General features: G+C 49.4%; 2 protein-coding genes across 3 annotated transcripts in view; both read left to right on the top strand.

Annotated features, from left to right (window-relative positions):
- The window catches only part of KLK9 (kallikrein related peptidase 9), a 7,480-nt gene extending 1,555 nt beyond the window's left edge, over nt 1-5,925 (top strand). Inside the window, exons 3-6 of the mRNA XM_017876473.1 lie at nt 1,580-1,845; nt 4,244-4,380; nt 4,820-5,669; nt 5,863-5,925. Of these exons, the coding sequence (XP_017731962.1) occupies nt 1,580-1,845; nt 4,244-4,380; nt 4,820-4,969 (553 nt within the window). The 3' untranslated portion in view covers nt 4,970-5,669; nt 5,863-5,925. The remainder of the gene's footprint in view (nt 1-1,579; nt 1,846-4,243; nt 4,381-4,819; nt 5,670-5,862) is intronic.
- Nucleotides 5,926-6,415: 490 nt separating this feature from the next.
- On the top strand, nt 6,416-11,988 carry KLK8 (kallikrein related peptidase 8). Of its 2 annotated transcripts, XM_017876471.1 has the most exons (6): nt 6,416-6,603; nt 6,964-7,041; nt 7,531-7,690; nt 7,857-8,119; nt 10,125-10,258; nt 11,780-11,988. In XM_017876471.1, the coding sequence occupies exons 2-6, from the start codon at nt 6,972-6,974 to the stop codon at nt 11,933-11,935; spliced, it is 783 nt and encodes a 260-aa protein (XP_017731960.1). In that variant the 5' UTR covers nt 6,416-6,603; nt 6,964-6,971; the 3' UTR covers nt 11,936-11,988. The 2 variants fall into 2 exon arrangements, with proteins under 2 accessions (XP_017731960.1, XP_017731961.1); XM_017876472.1 differs by lacking the exons at nt 7,531-7,690; nt 7,857-8,119; nt 10,125-10,258.
- Nucleotides 11,989-18,618: the final 6,630 nt, after the last annotated feature.

Consider the following 18,618-nt stretch of genomic DNA (forward strand, 5'->3'; position numbering starts at 1 on the left):
TGTTGCCCAGGCTGCAGTACAGTGGCACGATCTCGGCTCACCGCAACCTCCGCCTCCTGGGTTCAAGCAATTCTCCTGCCTCAGCCTTCTGAGTAGCTGGGATTACAGGCGTGCGCCACCACGCCAGGCTAATTTTTTATTTTATTTTTTGTATTTTAGTAGAGACGGGGGTTTCACCATATTGGCCAGGCTGGTCTTGAACTCCTCACCTTGTGATCTGCCCAACTTGGCCTCCCAAAGTGCTGGGATTACAGGCATGAGCTACCGCGCCCGGCCAAAATTCTAGTCTTTTTGTCCCAGAATATTAAAATTCTAGGTTCAAGTCTTAGATTTAATTCAGATAATGTTAGAATCCTGGAGTTTTTTGATCCAGGGGAATCTGGAATATTAGGATCTTGGATTCATAAAACTCTAAACCTTGAGCCTCAAGATTGGAGAATCATGAATAATAGGGTGTCAGAATCTGAGAATTCGAGAATCTTAGATTCTGGGCATTCTAATAGAATCCTGGAAGCTACCTGATGCAGGAATCCTCTCTCCATTGCCTCTGAAAAGTGACCATCCATACTGTTCCCATTTTCTTCCCTCCAGGAATAAAGCACTGATGCTGGTAAGAGATGCTGTGTGGGAATTTCCCATCACGCATTGCTCCATGATGGGCCCTCTTTTAACTTAGTCCTGTACATCAGGCTGGGACAACAATATTCAGGTTTCAGCCGAAAGTCAAACAGGAGAAATGCAGAGATATGAAGGTGGAAGAGAGTCAGAGGCAGGGGAAGGGTAGGGGGATGAGGGGATATAGGGTTGAGGACTATTTTCCCAGATCCAGAGCCAAGACAGCAAGAATGACAGAGAGACAGAGACAGATGTCTCTGGTTCCCCAACCATGAATTTACAGTCATTAGCCTGCTGCCTAATGTCAGAGGTCAGAGACTGGGGAATAGATTTGTCGACCCCAAAAGGATCCCAGCTGTCTAGGGCATGGGCCGGAAGGGGAACAAGTGGGCTGGAACTGTGGTAAGAGCTTAAGGTTAGACACCAGGAAGACATGCATTGAAGGGTGAAGGATATGATAGACAGGAAAAGCTAAGGCCAGAGATGACCCCCAAGTTGGGGATTTTCCATATCCCATCCCCTTTCACACATATGCACACACACCACTCAGACATACAGAGCCACTCCCACAGAAGCCACCAGACCTGTGGGGGCAGGGTTGGGCTGTTGTTATGTGGTAGGTGGGGCCCCCCCGTGCCCACACCGTTCCTGGGGACCCAAGTCACCACCAAGGCTCCAGGTGAGTAGGGAGGAAGGTGGCTCACTCAGCCTGGGACTAGGAGAGGGTGCTTTGTGGGGACATCTACAAAGGAGGGGCACACAAAACATCAGAGTGAGGACCAGGGACACAAGAGGAGGTGTGTGCCTTGCTTAAAATAACAGTACCCTGGGCTAGACATAGATGATGAGGGCCCAGAGAGGGTGTGTGGCTTCCGGAGGGTCACACAGCACCCTGATGGACAGGGCTGGGACTGAAAGGACCTTTACCTTCACCCGGCTTGACCTCTGAGGCCTGTCCCAGCAGGTATCTGTGGGTCCGCCTTGGAGAGCACCACCTCTGGAAATGGGAGGGTCCAGAGCAGCTGTTCCGGGTCACAGACTTCTTCCCCCACCCTGGCTTCAACAAGGACCTCAGTGCCAATGACCACAATGATGACATCATGCTGATCCGCCTGCCCAGGCAGGCACATCTGAGTCCTGCTGTGCAGCCCCTCAACCTCAGCCAGACCTGTGTCTCCCCAGGCACACAATGTCTCATATCAGGCTGGGGGGCCGTGTCCAGCCCCAAGGGTATGACCTGGCCCAGACCTCTCTCTGAAACCTCTTGCCCGGGATCTGGCTCCCTCACCTCTCTGTTTCTGCCTTTTCATCTCTATCTTCTTCCTTTCTCTCTCCTCTCTCTCTCTGTCAGTCTATCTATCTGCCAATCGATATATTTAATCAAATCTAAGATGCTATAATTTTTTTTTTTTTTAAGACGGAGTCTCGCTCTGTCGCCCAGGCTGGAGTTCAGTGGTGCGATCTCAGCTCACTGCAAGCTCCACCTCCCAGGTTCACGCCATTCTCCTGCCTCAGCCTCCTGAGTAGCTGGGATTACAAGCGCCCACCACCACGCCCGCTAATTTTTTGTATCTTTAGTAGAGACGGGGTTTCACCGTGTTAGCCAGGATGGTCTCGATCTCCTGACCTCATGATCCACCCGCCTCTGCCTCCCAAAGTGCTGGGATTACAGGCATGAGCCACCGCGCCTCGCCGATGCTAGAATTTTTAAGTTGTGCCATTATTTTATGAACTGCAAAGAAGGAGAAAAGGGAGAAGGAGGAGGAGGAGGAGAAGAGGAGGAGGAGAAGGAGGAGGAGGGGGAGAAGGAAAGATCCCCTTGATTATATAACATCATTTTCTGGAAGACACATTCTAATTTCAGAGTTTTTTTTGTTGTTCGCTTGTTTGTTTGTTTTTGAGACAGGGTCTTGCTTTGTTGCTCAGGCTGGAGTGCAGTGGTGTGATCACAGCTCACTGCAGCTTTGAACTCCTGGGCTCAAGCAATCCTCTCTCTTCAACCTCCCAAGTAGCTGGATTACAGACATGCCACCACATCCCACACCTGGGTCATTTTTTAATTTTTAGCAAAGATGAGGTCTTGCTATGTTGTCCAGGCTGGTCTCAAACTCCTGGCCTCCCAAAGTGCTGGGATTACAGGTGTGAGCCATTGTGCCTGGCCCAGAGATGTTTAAATGTGAAAATACATTCATCTTAGAATGGGAATAAAGTCATGTCTCTCAGAGTCACGGATCACTGACCCGTTAGCCAAATTGGGTCAGTGGATTGCAAAAACAGTCTGAATTTGTTGCTGCCAATATCTAAAACTTGGAAGGTTTTATACAAAAGCCAGGTTTCTGGATTCACTTGAAAAAGTTTGAAGAACTCACATTCCCAAAATAGCAAGCACTGGGCTGAGTCAATGGAGGCTGCCCCCTTCAGCCAAGATAAGTTCTCTGATCCACTCCAATGGACCCCAATGGCTCCTGTGTCCCTGCACAGCCGCCATCCCCAACTTCTGTTTACCAATTCTGTTTATCATGTCCCTTGATGCATCTGAGACTGCACTCATGTCTTATATAGATGCACATATGTATTATATATCCATATCCACATCTATACTGACTACACTGTATCTGGTATTTCTGTCTAAGTCTCTGTCTCCATCAGTGACCATCTTCCTGTGAATCTCTTTACCTTTATCTCACTGCCTTCCTTCCACTCCTTGAGGTCTCTGGGTCTTTCTCTATTTCTTCCTCTTTTTTTTTTCTTTTTTTTTTTTAAGAGACGGAGTCTCACTCTTGTTGCCCAGGCTGGAGTGCAGTGGTGTGATCTCAGCTCACTGCAACCTCCACCTCCTGGGTTTTAAGCAATCCTCCTACCTCAGCCTCCAGGGTAGCTGGGACTACAGGTGTGCAACAGCACGCCCAGCTAATTTTTTGTATTTTTAGTAGAGATGGGGTTTCACCATGTTGGCCAGGATGGTCTCAATCTCTTGACCTTGTGATCCGCCCGCCTCAGCCTCCCAAAGTGCTGGGGAGTTATATATGCATCTCCTCTTGTCTCTTGGCTCTCTGCATGCATCTTTCTGTTTCTCCTCCTTTCTTCTTCTTTTTCTTTTTCTTTCTTTCTTTCTTTTTTTTTTTTTTTTGAGATGGAGTCTCGCTCTGTCTCCCAGGCTGGAGTGCAGTGACCAGTCTCGGCTCACTGCAACCTCCACCTTCCAGGTTCAAGTGATTCTCGTGCCTCAGCCTCCCGAGTAGCTGGGATTACAGGCGCCTGCCATCATGCCAGGCTAATTTTTGTATATTTAGTAGAGACAGGGTTTCACTATGTTGGCTGGGCTGGTCCCAAACTCCTGACCTCAAGCAATCTGCTGGCCTTGGCCTCCAAAATGTTGGGATTACAGGTGTGAACCACTGTGCCCGGCCAGCCCCTCTCTCTTCTTGGCCCTCTTCCTCCTTGTCTCCATTTGTTTCTCTTGCATGCTATGACTGTCTCTTTGTCACCGTCTCTTGTCTCTATCTTTGAGAGTCCTAAATGTGGCTCCATGGGTCCTTTGGAAAAGCTGCAGGGAGGACTCAGGGCAGTGGGGTGCTCAGTGTGTTGGAGACAGTTGCGGATCCTTGACAGTTCTCTTCCCTGACAGCGCTGTTTCCAGTCACACTGCAGTGTGCCAACATCAGCATCCTGGAGAACAAACTCTGTCACTGGGCATACCCCGGCCACATCTCGGACAGCATGCTCTGTGCGGGCCTGTGGGAGGGGGGCCGAGGTTCCTGCCAGGTGAGACCTTATTCTGGGGGAAATGAGGCTGTCCTGCCAAGCTTTCTAGGATTTAGGGGAGCAGAGGGGTTGGCCCCCAGCCTTCCTGGGTCAAAATGAGAAGGAGACTGGGATACCTGGTTCCTGGGAGAGGACGGGACCAGGACCTGGACTCCTTAGTGTAAAAGAGAAGAGGTCTGGAGGTCCAGACTTCTGGATCTACAGGAGTGGGCTGGGCGTCCAGAGTCTGAGTCCTGGGGGAGGAGAAGGTTAGGTCCTGCGGGCAGGTGGGGGCTCTGAGCTTTTACTCCTGGGTCTGAGGGAGGAGAGGCTGGAGATGGGGGACTCTCGGATGCTGGAGGAAGAAGGGCTGGGGCCTTTCTGGGAAGGAGGAAGTGGCCTGTGTAATTGTCATGAGCAGAGTGGCCTAACAGTTCCTCTGCCCTTCTCTCGCGTACAGGGTGACTCTGGGGGCCCCCTGGTTTGCAATGGAACCTTGGCAGGTGTGGTGTCTGGGGGTGCTGAGCCCTGCTCCAGACCCCGACGCCCAGCAGTCTACACCAGCGTATGCCACTACCTTGACTGGATCCAAGAAATCATGGAGAACTGAGCCTGTGAGCCACAGGGGCACCTTGGAAAACCAAGAGAGGCCGAAGGGCACGGGGTAGGGGGTTCCCGCAGGGTTCCAGCCTCAATGGTTCCCGCCGTTGACCGCCAGCTGCCCTGAGACTCCCCTCTGGAAGCTGAGACTCCGCCCCTGAGGCTCCGCCCCCTCACGAGGTCAAGCAAGACACAGCGCGCCCCCTCGGAACGGAGCAGGGACACGCCCTTCAGAGCCCGTCTCTATGACGTCACCGACAGCCATCACCTCCCTCTTGGAACAGCGCAGCCTGTGGCTCCGCCCCAAGGAACCACTTACACAGAATAGCTCCGCCCTTCGGAACTTTGCCCAATGGGACTTCCCCTCGGGACTCCACCCCTTGTGGCCCCGCCTCCTTCACCAGAGATCTCTCCTTCGTGATGTCAGGGGCGCAGTAGCTCCGCCCACGTGGAGCTCGAGGGCAGTGTCGAGCTCAGCCCCGTGTGGCCCCGTCCTGGGCGTGTCCTGGGTTTGAATCCTGGCGGGGACTTGGGGGGAAATTGAGGAAGGGTCTGGATACCTTTACAGCCAATGGATGATTTTACAGTAAACGCGGGAAACCGCACCTTCTTTCTGCCTGAGCTGTGAGACGAGTGGAGGGCAAACGGGTGGGCGATGAAGGGCAGATGAGGGCACCGGTAGCGCCTTGCAACTCCTCCTTAAACCCCTAGTAAGTCCTGCCTAAAGCCTCTCTCCATCAGCCCTATTGCAGCAAGACTCCTGGGTTCTGCTTGGGTTGGTCTTGCCGCCTCCAGGGAAAGGGGAAACCAGGTCACAGTGCTTCCCAAACCTGCCCTCCCAGATCCCGGACCTCTCAGGGGGCAGCGGGCGGGGCCTGATCCACCCTCTGGTTTCCGACCCAGGAAAACCTGCCTTTCTTCGGTTCCGGGTTACTGGCAGCAGCCCCTCCTTCCACAAAAGATCAAGCTCCAAGCTGCTCCTTTTAAAAGTACTTAGAATTTAGCCCCCAGCTTCCTCCTCCCTCACACCCAGAAATCCAGGCCCCCAGCCCCTCCTCCCTCAGACCCAGGAGTCCTGGCCCCTAGCAGCCCCCTCCTCCCTCAGACCCAGGGGTCTCAGCCCCTAGCAGCCCCCTCCTCCCTCAGACCCAGGAGTCTGGGCCTCCAGCCCCTCCTCGCTCAGACCTAAAAGCCCAGGTCCCAGCCCCTCCTCCCTTAGATTTAGGAGTCCAGGTCCCCAGCCTCTCCTCCCTCAGACCCAGGAATCCAGGTCCCCAGCCTCCTCCCCTCTCAGAACTAAAGTCTTGGCCCCCAGCCCTTTACGTTTCAGATCCTAGAGTCTCAGCACCGAGTCCTTCCTCTCCCTGGCCTCAGAAGTCTGAGATTCCAGCCCCTCCTCCCTCAAGATTTCACATTCAGCCCCCTCCGCCCCTTCTCACTCACACCCAGTGTTCCAGTTCCCAGAAGCTCCCCAGGCTCTAGTGCAGGAGGAGGAGGAGCAGGAGGCGGAGATTCCCAGTTAAAAGTCTCCAAAATCGAGCTAAAAGCCTCCAGAATCGTGTACCAGGCAGCAAGAACTGAAGTACTGGGGCCTCCTCCACTGGGTCCGAATCAGTAGGTGACCCCGCCCCTGGATTCTGGAAGGTGAGGTGCAGAGAGAGGTGCTCAGACACAGACATCAGGCCCCGGACCCTCCTTGTCCAAATTCCAGGACCCCAGCCTCAGAGGCCCTTCTCTCTGGAGACCCAGCAGTCTGGACCCCGGCTTCCTCCTCTCCCAAATTTAGGAGTCCCAGCTCCCAGCTCCCTGTCCCCTCAGACCCAGACATCCAGGACTCCCTCCTCCCTTGGAATGTGGGAATCCAGTCCCCCAGCCTCCCCCTTCCTCCAGAGAAGCCCAGAATAGCCCCAGATATTCTCGGCTCCCTCCCCCGTCCCCAAATTCAGAACTGGGATTTCAGGCTCCTCCTTCCTGTCTACCGGCCCCGCCCTCTCCATTTACCAGACCTCACCATGGGACGCCTCCGACCTCGTGCAGCCCAGACGTGGATGTTCCTGCTCTTGCTGGGGGCAGCCTGGGCAGGTGAGGAGGGTTGCGGAGGCCTCCGGAGGGCAGGGGTCTGAAGGCAGCAGTGGTGCTGGGGAGTCTGTGGGAATGCCGCGGTGGTTATGTGGGTGCGTGTGCACGAATGTGAAGAGTGTGACATGATGCAGGAGCCTCTGTGGGCTTTCTTCAGGGTGGATAGAGGCAAGAAACAGGTAGCAGCAGGTAGGAGGAGGTTCGGTGATGCTGTAAATTGTCTGAATACCTACAGCCTGTAGGGGGCTGCTTGCTTGGGGGCATGTAGACTCAAGTGGAAGCATGTGGGGGCATTCTGGGGTGTATGACTCTTGTATGATGACACACGGGCTGAAATGAGTGTGCCCGTGTGGCAGCGTGTGGGCGCCTGGACCTCCCTCACTAAGTTGTACGCGGAGAACTTGCCGTGTGTCCATTTGAACCTACAGTGGCCTTCCCAGCCCTGGCACTGCCCCAGAGGGTGGCGATCCAACCCTCTCCCTCCTGCTGCAGGACACTCCAGGGCACAGGAGGAGAAGGTGCTGGGGGGTCAGGAGTGCCGACCCCATTCGCAGCCTTGGCAGGCAGCCTTGTTCCAGGGCAAGCAACTACTCTGTGGCGGTGTCCTTATAGGTGGCAACTGGATCCTTACGGCTGCCCACTGTAAAAAACCGTGAGTGGATGACGGGGCCCGAGGTCGGCTGGGGCTAAAAGGAAAGAGGGGGCTGGGGTTTCGACTCAGGAAGAAGAGAGCTGAGGACTGGACTCCTGGGTCTGAAGGAGGAGGGGGCCGGGTTCAATACCACTGCCTGGGTCCCAAACTATTCCCACCATTACAGGAAATACACAGTACGCCTGGGAGACCACAGCCTACACAATAAAGATGGCCCAGAGCAAGAAATACCTGTGGTTCAGTCCATCCCACACCCCTGCTACAACAGCAGCGATGTGGACGACCATAACCATGACCTGATGCTTCTTCAGCTGCGTGACCAGGCATCCCTGGGGCCCAAAGTGAAGCCCATCAACCTGGCAGATCATTGCACCCAGCCTGGCCAGACGTGCATCATCTCGGGCTGGGGCACTGTCACCAGTCCCCGAGGTAGTGGGCTTGTCCACTAATGGGAGGGAGAGGAGGATCTGGTTGGCTCAGTGGACCCCAAGCTATTGGCAAAGCTTGGTCCCCCAGAGGGAGACAAGGAAGGGAAAGTGATCATGATGTTGAGATTCACAAGCGGGAGTCATATTAGAAGCCTCGAAGACCAGACTACTAAGAGTGGTGAGAGAAAGAGAACCTTTGGTTGTATAGGATTTTATATAATCTTAACACAGTTGGGATATTTGGACTTCTCAGAGGCCCAGGAAAACAGGCACCTTCCCCCCCACCTCCCTCCTTTTTTTTTTTTTTTTTTTGCTGGGGGAGACAGTTTCACTCAATTGCCCAGGCTGGAGTGCAGTGGCATGATCTCAGCTCACTACAATCTCTGCCTCCTGGGTTCAAGTGATTCTCGTGCCTCAGCCTCCTGAGTAGCTGGGATTACAGGCACCCGCCACCAAGCCCAGCTAATTTTTGTATTTGCTATAGAGACAGGGTTTCACCATGTTGGCCAGGTTGGTCTCAAACTCCTGACCTCAAGTGATCCGTCTGCCTCGGCCTCCCAAAGTGCTGGGATTACAAGCATGAGCCACTGCCCCCGGCCTTTTTCTCCTTCTTGAACCCAGGAAACCTGGTCCCTGGTCCCCTCTTCCCTCAGAACCGGGAGTCTAGGCCCTTCTTCTCCCAGGATCCAGCAGTCCTAGCTCCCTCTTGAATGTGGACCCCGGAGTCTGGACCTCCAATGAAGCTGTCCCTTTGGGACTCCAGAATCCAGACAGCCCCTCGTCCTCCTTCACAGTGAAAACATTAGGACTCAGCTCAGAGAGTCAAGGAGCTTCTCCAGGAAGTGGCAAGATCGGCATTCAGGTCCCTGCCTGCCTCGCTCCGGCTCTGAATGCTTTGGATGAGACAGTTTGCTGCTGTAGAAACACACATGCTTGCAAATCAAGTAGATCAGTGCAAACCATGGCTCTGCCCCTTCTCCCTGGGCAAATTCCTTTCCATCTCTGAGCCTCACTTTCCTCATTGGCAAAATGGGACTCACTAACCAATAGATTTTTTTAGCTACGTGAGGGTTCAGGTTCCATCAGTTTTCTTCATTGTATTCTAGTGCTCAGAACGGTGCCTGCTACATGGTAGATGCTCAATAAATATTTGTGGAATGAATGGCTGGATCAATAAATAATGAAATGAATGAATGCATCCCTCCTTCAAAGCACTGTTGGGAGGACTAAATGAGATTATGAGCATATTGCTTTTGGCATGTAGAGATGCCAGATGGAAGTTTTTCCCCCTCAGAGAGGCTTTGAAGAAGTCTATTCCTCAAAAGAGGTTAATAAAAAAGAACAATTCCACTTTCAATCATTAATTCAACTCTTGTTTATTGAGCACCTATTATGCCCCAGGGACTGTTGCAAGCACTGGATATACAGCCATGAGCAAACTGTACAAAGTTCTTGTAGTTATAGAGTTGCAAGCTAGGTAGGAGAAACAGACAATAAACAAATACACATAAAATAAAATATTAGGTAGAGTTAAGTGCTGTAAGGAAATATTGTGGAGCGTAAAAGGATAGGGAGTAATGCAGGGATGGTATTTTTTAATCCGAGTGATCAGGGAAGGCTTCCAGGAGGAGGTGACATTTGGAAGGAGCAGAATTTAGCACAGATTGAGGACCTGGCTGTCTGACGGCAGGAAGACTGGAAAGAGAGGCTCAGAGGTATCATAAAGGGCACCTCCAAGTAACCCCCTTGTCCCTTGATTGGCTCAGGGCAAGAAAAAACATGTGAGATCCGAGGGCTCCTCTCTAGATGGAGAAAGCCCAATAGAAGCGAGTACAGCTTTGTTTAATGTGGTAAGAAGTGGTGTCCCCTGTGCAGAGTGTCAGAAAATTCCCCCATGCAGCTGGAAAACTCCCCATTACATCCTGGAAAGAAAGGGGTTAGATTCAGTCAGGGATGAAGGCAAATGGCTGCTCTCTCAGGGAATCTTACAACCTCTTCCCCCTCAGAGAATTTTCCTGACACTCTCAACTGTGCAGAAGTAAAAATCTTTCCCCAGAAGAAGTGTGAGGATGCCTACCCAGGGCAGATTACAGACGGCATGGTCTGTGCAGGCAGCAGCAAAGGGGCAGACACGTGCCAGGTGAGCAATTTCTGAGATCCTCCTCCTCACTCATCCCTCATTGCCCTCTAGAGGTTTAAGGCTTGGATGGGGGTGGGAGTGGTAAGGGGAGTGACCCCAAAGACTTAGCACCCGGAGTGGTCGCCCCTATCTCTACGGAGTGGGAGCCAGGTTCGGAGAAGGCCAAACTTTCTCTGAAAGTCACACCGCGTAGGGGTTAGGAGCATTTAATTACTACTGTTTTCTTTCGAACCTTACCTACAGGACAGGGTGCAGAGTTGGGGGCTATAGAGGGTGGGGTAGATGTCCAGGAAGGAGAGTCTGAGGCTAGAGGTTAGGCGAGTTCCCTGCTATTGTTCCCAGCATTACATCATGGAATTTGTGCCAACTTTACCACTGGCCAGGTGATCAGTCACTTTTCTTTGAGGCCGGGCTAGAATCCCAAGGCTGGTTCCCTTCCGTGATTGGTTCCTTGGGAGACAATGGTGTCTTCCCAGTTGGCTGGGGGAAATGGTGCCATTGACTTCAGTGCCTCCTCAATGAGCTCCCATCCCTTTCTCTTGGGATTGATTATAGATATAACTCTCTCTTCTAACTGCAGCTTCATTGTTCCTAGCACTTACCCCGGCTTTGTCCCCTTCCTGGAAGCCCCACCGCCTTTGCCAATGATTGGTCCCTAAAGACAATGCTTTCTTCCCCATTGGCCAAGAATGGAGTCATTTCCATTAGCGATACTGCCATGAAAGCCAGTCTCTCTGGATTTTTCTATAGAGACAGTGGTCTCTTCCACAAAGATTTCAGCCATTGTCCCTTGGGGATATGGTGTGTGTGTGTGTGTGTGTGTGTGTGTGTGTGTGTGTGTGTGTTCACAAGAATCTTGATCCTTTCTCCTGTGTTTGGCAACTGCAATCAATGATGCCTTCACTATTGACCAGGAATGGAGGAAACTTAAGCTCAGTCCTCTACATGTAATCCCTACTGTCTTCTCCCTGGATTGGACCCTCAAGAACTTTTTTTTTTTTGAGACAGTGTCTCGCTCTGTCCCCCCAAGCTGGAGTGCAGTGGCACAGTCTTGGCTTACTGCAGCCTCTGCCTCCCGGGTTCAAGCAATTCTCCCACCTCAGCCTCCCGAGTAGCTGTGATTACAGGTGTGCACCACCATGCCCAGCTAATTTTTGTATTTTTAGTAGAGACAGGGTTTCACCATGTTGGCCAGGCTGGTCTGGAACTCCTGATTTCAAGTGATCCGCCTGCCTCGGCCTCCCAAAATGCTGGGATTGCAAGCGTGAGCCACCAAGCCTGGTTGGGATTTCATTCTTTCCCCTCTTCTGTCAGTGTTTTGACCACTACCCTTAGACACCATGTCTGTCTGTACATGGAAGCCCCAAGCCCTGTCCTGACTGGTCTCAGGGGACAATGCTTTTACCCCCATTGGCTACAGGGGACCAGTCATGCTAAAGAACTGGTAAAACGCTGGCACAGCAGGAAAAGGGACATTGTGGACATCTCACATGCAACCCTGTTCTCATTCTCCCTGTCTAGGGCGATTCTGGAGGCCCCCTGGTGTGTAATGGTGCACTCCAGGGCATCACATCCTGGGGCTCAGACCCCTGTGGGAGGTCCGACAGACCTGGTGTCTATACCAACATCTGCCGCTACCTGGATTGGATCAAGAAGACCATAGGCAGCAAGGGTTGATTCTAGGATAAGCACTAGATCTCCCTTAATAAACTCACAGCCATCTCTGGTTCCTCGCCTATCTGTGTTTTGGCCCTGCGGGGAGGGCTGGATGGGGATCTGGGGTTATTCCTGCTGGCAGGCTAGGTGGGGATCTGCAGAGACCAAGTTCTCATGGTCACTTTGGCCATCACCACTGCCTAAAGTGATCCCTTATTTTCCTGGAAGAACTTGGGTAAGAGCTTTATTTCACGGGAGAAAACACACAGGTTTTCAAACATTCAGTGGGTTGGTATGTGAAAGACAGTTTTGAAAGAGTTTGTGTTTCGTTTTCCTGAGCAAAGTGTTCACAAGCTTTGGAGGTAAAATTTTCCACGTTTAAAAAAATAATTGGCCAGGCGCGGTGGCTCAAGTCTGTAATTCCAACACTTTGGGAGGCCAAGGCGGGTGGATCACCTGAGGTTAGGAGATCGAGACCAGCCTGGCCAACATGGCGAAACCCCATCTCTACTAAAAATACAAAAATTAGCCAGATTTGGTGGTGGGCGTCTGTAAACCCAGCTAATTCAGGAGGCTGAGGCAGAAGAATCGCTTGAACCCAGGAGGCATAGGTTGCAGTGGGCTGGGGATTGCGCCACTGTACCCCAGACTGGGTGACAAGAGCGAGACTCGGTCTCAAAATAATAATAATAATAATAATAATAATAATAATAATAATAATAATAAATAGTGCCAGCTATGGTGGCTCATGCTTGTAATCCCAGTACTTTCACAGGCTGAGGTGGGAGGATCACTTGAGCCCAGGAGTTCAAGATCCTCACCTCTATTTTATTTAAAAAATAATAACAACAAAAAAGGAAAGAGAAAAAATTGTGAGATATGCATAGAAAAGAGTGCAGAAAATATATGAAGAGCTTAAATATTCACAAATGAACAACCATGAAACCACCACTCGGGTCAAAAATCTTGAGAGCTCCTAAAAGTCCAGACAGAACTCTTTCTCATAGCCTAGAGCCATCTGGTGGTGTCTGCTGTGGTAGAAGGAAATGAGTGGTGTGTGCAAATTGAAAGGGCATTTTGGGAAGTTTTCATTAAAGCAAAGGCTTAACATAACTTGTTTTAGGGAACGATGAGTGTGGAGGAAGTAGTTATTACAAGGATATAAATAGTCACTCTCCTAGTGGTGCAGGTCAGGTGAGCCCAAAACTGGAGCTCAGCCAGGGAGGGTTCCTGGCTTTGCCCAGGAAATAATTCAAGGGCAACCCAGTGATGTTAGCGACTTTTCTTGAAACAGTACTGCACAGTAGCAGAGGCACTGCTCCTTGCAGAGCAGGGCTACCACATAGGCATTGAGCACAAAGTAGCAGCTCAGGGCCAGTTCTGTAGTCATATTTAGTCCCATTTTCAATTACATGCAATTTAAGGGGTGGATTATTCAGAAATTTCTAGAAAAGGGCTGGTAAATTCTGGGTGTTGTCATGGCAATGGTAAACTGTTATGGTGCTGGTGGGCACATCTTCTGGAGAGGTGCTTTTGGTGCCTTTTCCCTGTTCCAGCAGTCTTCAATCTAGTCCAGAGTCAAACCCTGCCTCCATTTCACTAGGATCTCTCAGATAATAGTCTCATGAAAGAGAATCTGATCCGTCTAGCTCACCTTTTCTTCTTCAGCCATATCATTGGTCACTGAATGGCCAATCATTTGATCGCATCCCAGTCAGGTGACCAAATGTTAGCCAATCAGTGGCCACTTGGAGTCATGTGATATGAAACATGGCCACTTAGTGCTATGGGAAGGCAGTGTCCCACAAGGGGCCTGGGTGTGTGAGATACCTTGCATTCATCAATTTCCCTGATGCTTTATGACAGTTCCCCCATAGCAGAAATTCTGAGGAAGTCTTTCAAGCATGGCATTAAACTTCTGATGCCAGGGATGCATTTCTGGGTGGACATCTCAACTCAAAGAATTGTTTTATAATTTTTATTCTGGAAAATTTCAAACATACACAAAATAGAATAACATAATGTGTCTTCATATACCACCATCCAGCTTCGATAATGAATGCAAGGTCTGGTGCAGTGGCTCATGCCTGCAACCCCAGCACTTTGAAAGGCCGAGGCACGAGGATTACTTGAGCCCAGGAGTTCAAGACCAGCCTGGGCAACATAGGGAGACTCTGGTCTCTACAAAAGATTAAAAAATTAGCCGTGCATGGTGGCATGCATCTGTGGTCCCAGCTACTTAGGAGGCTGAGGTGGGAGGATCACTTGAGCCTGAGAGGTTGAGACTGCAATGAGCTATGATTGTGCCACTGCACTCCAGCTTGGGTAATGGAGTGAGACCCTGTCTCAAAAAAAAAAAAAAAAAAAAAAAGAGTTAATGCAAAACCAATTCTTGTTTCACCTATACTCCCACCACACACTTCCCTAATGCCAGAATATTTTGAAGCAAATCTCAGTCATCACATCATCTCATTCCTAAATATTTTAGTATGCATTTTTAACACAGGGGATGGCAAATTACAGCTGTTGGACCAATTCCCTGATCTAAACATACTTTTTTTATTTTTTGAGATGGGAGTTTCGCTCTCGTTGCCCAGGCTAGAGTGCAATGGCATGATCTCAGCTCACCTCAACCTCTGCCTCCTGGACTCAAGCAATTCTCCTGCCTCAACCTCCTGAGTAGCTGGGATTACAAGCATGCACCATCATGCCCAGCTAAAATTTTTTGTATTTTTAGTAGAGACAGGGTTTCTCTAGTTGGTCAGGCTGGTCTTGAACTCCTGACCTCAGGTGATCCATCCACCTCGGCCTCCCAAAGTGCTGGGATTACAGGCATGAGCTTGATAAGGAATAGTAATAAAAAAATTTGTACTAAATTATCATTACTACATTTTGAATTTCATCAATTAAAAATTGTGAATTTTTTTTCTCTCTTGCTATTAAATATCTACATAATAGCTTCCATTTTTCTGTCTTAGTCCACATAGGCTAAAGTATTCAGTGTCTGGCCCTTTATTTTAAAAATTTGCCAATCTTTGTTCCAAAAGAGACTCGTTTTAAACATAACCAACTTACATTATCACACCTTACACAGTTGATACTTTCTTAGTATCAGGAGATTTTTTTTCTATTTTGAGACAAGGTCTTACTCTGTTGCCCAGGTTAGAGTACAGTTAGCATTCCACAAACAATGCCTAAGGCAGTTTCTACCTCCTGGGTTTCAGCCATCCTCCCACCTCAGCCTCCTGAGTAGCTGAGACCACAGGCATGTGCCACCACGCCCAGCTATTGTTGTTTGTTTTTTTTTCTTTTTTTCGGTAGAGCTAGGACTCTACCATGTTGCCCAGGCTGGTCGAGGAGAACTTTAATGTCTCCAGTGGAATATAAGCCTGAAAATACTTGGTGACTGATTTATTCAATCTTAGGTACCAAGGAGGGGCATGGAGGGAACATAGCAGCTACTAACAGAAACAAAAATCTCCTTTCTCTTGGCATCTTGATATTAATCCCAGGGAGGAACTCTAATTGGTCCAATTTGAACTGGGCCAACCCTTTGAATCTGTCATTGTTGCCAGAGAGAAAACACTAATCTTGTTGGCTTGGCCTGGGTCATTTCTCCACCTCAGTGGGTGGGTGGAGTTGGAGAACTATGATTGACAGTTTCACCGCGACTATAAGAAATAAGGCAGCATCTCTCCCAAAAGAAATGGGGTTCTGCCGGGAGGCGGAGGTTGCAGTGAGCCGAGGTCGCACCACTGCACTCCAGCCTGGGTGACAGAGTGAGACTCTGTCTCAAAAAAAAAAAAAAAAAAAAAAAGAAAGAAAGAAAAGATAAAAGGAGGAAGAGAATCCGCGAAGTATGAAACAATGGGCCATCAGAACCCAATGGGCTGAGTCAGGAGGCACGAGAGTCACAGTGTTCAGAATCCCTCAGGGAAGGGCACAGCTGGCAAGATTGGCAGATGCCAGTTCTCAGGTGTGATCATGAGCTGGAAGATGAGTCATTTAACAAAGGCTCAGGACATAGGTCTGAGGGCGAGGGAGATATGGGGCTGGGTGTCTGGGTGAGACTTAGCAACAGGTGCTGGGACTAAATGCAAAGGGCACAGGGGGCCTGGATTTGGGCCTCTCTCTGATGTGGGGATATGCATCATTAATAGACCAAGGGTGATCCAAGTCTGTTTTGAACCAAATGAGACTCAGAGGGTACATGTGGATGTAACAGGGAAATTTCCTTCTCAGAGTATGGATTTGTGCAGCAGTGATACCATGGGCCTTTGAATCCCAATGTTTGAATTCTGAGTTTTCTCTTTTTTTTTTTTTTTTTCTTTTTTTTTCTGAGATGGAGTCTTGCCCTGTCACCCAGGCTGGAGAGCAGTGGTGCAATCTTGGCTTACTGTAACCTCTGCTTCCTGGGCTCAAGTGGTTCTCCTGTCTCAGCCTCCTGAGTAGCTGGGAGTATAGGCACATGTCACCACATCTGGCTAATTTTTTGTATTTTTACTAGAGATGGGATTTCACCATGTTGGCTAGGCTGGTCTCGAACTCCTGACCTCAAGTGATCCACCCACCTCGGCCTTCCAAAGTGTTGGCATTACAGGCTTGAGCCACCGCACCTGGCTGAAGTCTGACACTTCTGACTCCTTAGCTCTGTGACTTTGCTCAAGTGATCTAGCCTTTTTTAAAATCTCCATTTTCTCATCTATAAAATGGGGGTGATGGGGCAAGGGGCAAAAAATAAAAGTGAAATGGAGATAACAATCCTCACCTGGACCGATGTGAGGAAAACAGACGAGGTCTGTGAAGCACCTGACACACCACACTAAATATAGGGGGAAAATAAAAATGGGAGCTGCTTCTTCATTCCGTGGGTGATGGGCCAAGGGAACTCTTGTTAATTCAGTACCTGTTGCATGCCCATCAATTTTCCATTCATAATTTTATTTAATCCTCCCATTTGCCTCGATAAATAGGTTTTGCTCTCTTCCATTTTGGAGAGGGGCAAAGTCAGACTCAGAAAAATGAAGTCACTTACCTGAAGTCACAGGGTGGGCAACCAGGATTCAAATTTGGGTTGAAGGTCCAAGTTCTTTCTGGTTCTTTCTGTCACTCCACGTGGTGGAATGGCTCAGGGATCAAGGCGGGACTGAATCTAAGGCCTGTGGACCTGTAGATAGATGCCAGAGGTTTGCAGACTAGTATTTATTTAAGTACCTCCTATGTTCTCCGGTCAGGGCGGGGTGCTGGGGAAAAAAAAAAAAAAGAACCCCACACATATTTCCTCTGCTTGTGATGACCAGTGTTTGGCAACAAAATCAGGTTAAATAATTAGGAATACAATTTACAGAACGATAGATGATGAAAAGCAGAGGATAGACGTTTTGGTGACTTAGGAGTGAATAGCAGGGCTCTAGAGTAGCCCAGCTCCTTCCTCTTTCTAACAGGTGCTGAGGAGGCAGAGGACTGAGGGAGTAGAGAATTTAAGGATGAAGATGCAGGCAGTAGATAATACACTAGAAGTCTTGCTACCATTTCTCTCTTTGAGAAGCTGGGAAGGAAAGATACAGATTGCTGAGTCATGGAGCTGTGAGGCCAACTGGGCTGGAGTCTGCTTCTCCTTGATTTGGGAGCCCAGGTCAGGAATGTTGACACCCTTCACGATCAGAGTCCTACTGTGGAATGGGCAGGGCTAGATGTCCAAGTTCTGGTATCTAATTTTGGATTTGATGAGAGTAAATGTCTCAGAAGATTTTGGGACTCGGCTTGAGTTGGGTATTATAGCATCAATGTTAGCAAGGTATTCATTGGCAGACTTTATTTTAGAGTGTTTGCAAAATGAAGGGTCAAAGTTGTGTGGGGAGCTGGAGAAATAAAAACAGAATTGGGAAAAGAATTGGGGATGGAAATGAGAATGGGATGTTAGGTAGCAATTGGGTTGAGGATGAGAACAGGGGTGGGACTGGGGTGAGAGTGTTAGAACTGGTGTTGGATGTGAGGGGATGGGTTCATGGGGGAGGATATGGATGTGGGCTTCCTAGAATACGATGGGAATGGAGACTAGTGTCTGAATTATCCTGGGGCAGGTTTGATGCTCAGGCTATGGCGACATTCACTGCTCAGGTCAAGGTTGAATTTGGCTTATGGCTAAAGGTTCAGGATTCAGGTCAGAAGGGTTAAGGTTGGTTGAGGTCTGGATCCTAGCCTGAGTTGATATTTGCAGTCAAGAACTCAGTCAAGGTTTAGGTTATTGGTTGAGATACAAATTGGGGTTGATCAAGGATAAAGCAGAATTTGAGGTTCAGGATTGGGTACAGATTAAGGTTTGGGGTTAAGACTGGAGCTTACTAAAAAGTCAAAAAAACAATAGATGTTGGCATGGATGTGATGAAAAGGGAACACTTCTACACTGCTGGCGGGAATGTAAAGTAGCACAACCTCTATGGAAAACAGTATGGCTATTTCTCAAAGAACTACAAGTAGATCTACAATTCAATCCAGAAATCCCACTACTGGGTATCTACCCAAAGGAAAAGAAGTCACTATATCAAAAAGACACATACACACATATGTTTATTGCAGCACAATTCACAATTGCAAAGATATGGAACTAAACTAAGTGCCCATCAACTGATGAGTGGATAAAGAAAATGTGATGTGTATGCACCATGGAATACTACTCAACCATAAAAATAATCAAATAATGT

Source organism: Rhinopithecus bieti, unplaced genomic scaffold (assembly GCF_001698545.2).
Source record: "Rhinopithecus bieti isolate Rb0 unplaced genomic scaffold, ASM169854v2 scaffold_10264, whole genome shotgun sequence".
In the NCBI taxonomy this organism is placed as follows: Eukaryota; Metazoa; Chordata; class Mammalia; order Primates; family Cercopithecidae; genus Rhinopithecus; species Rhinopithecus bieti.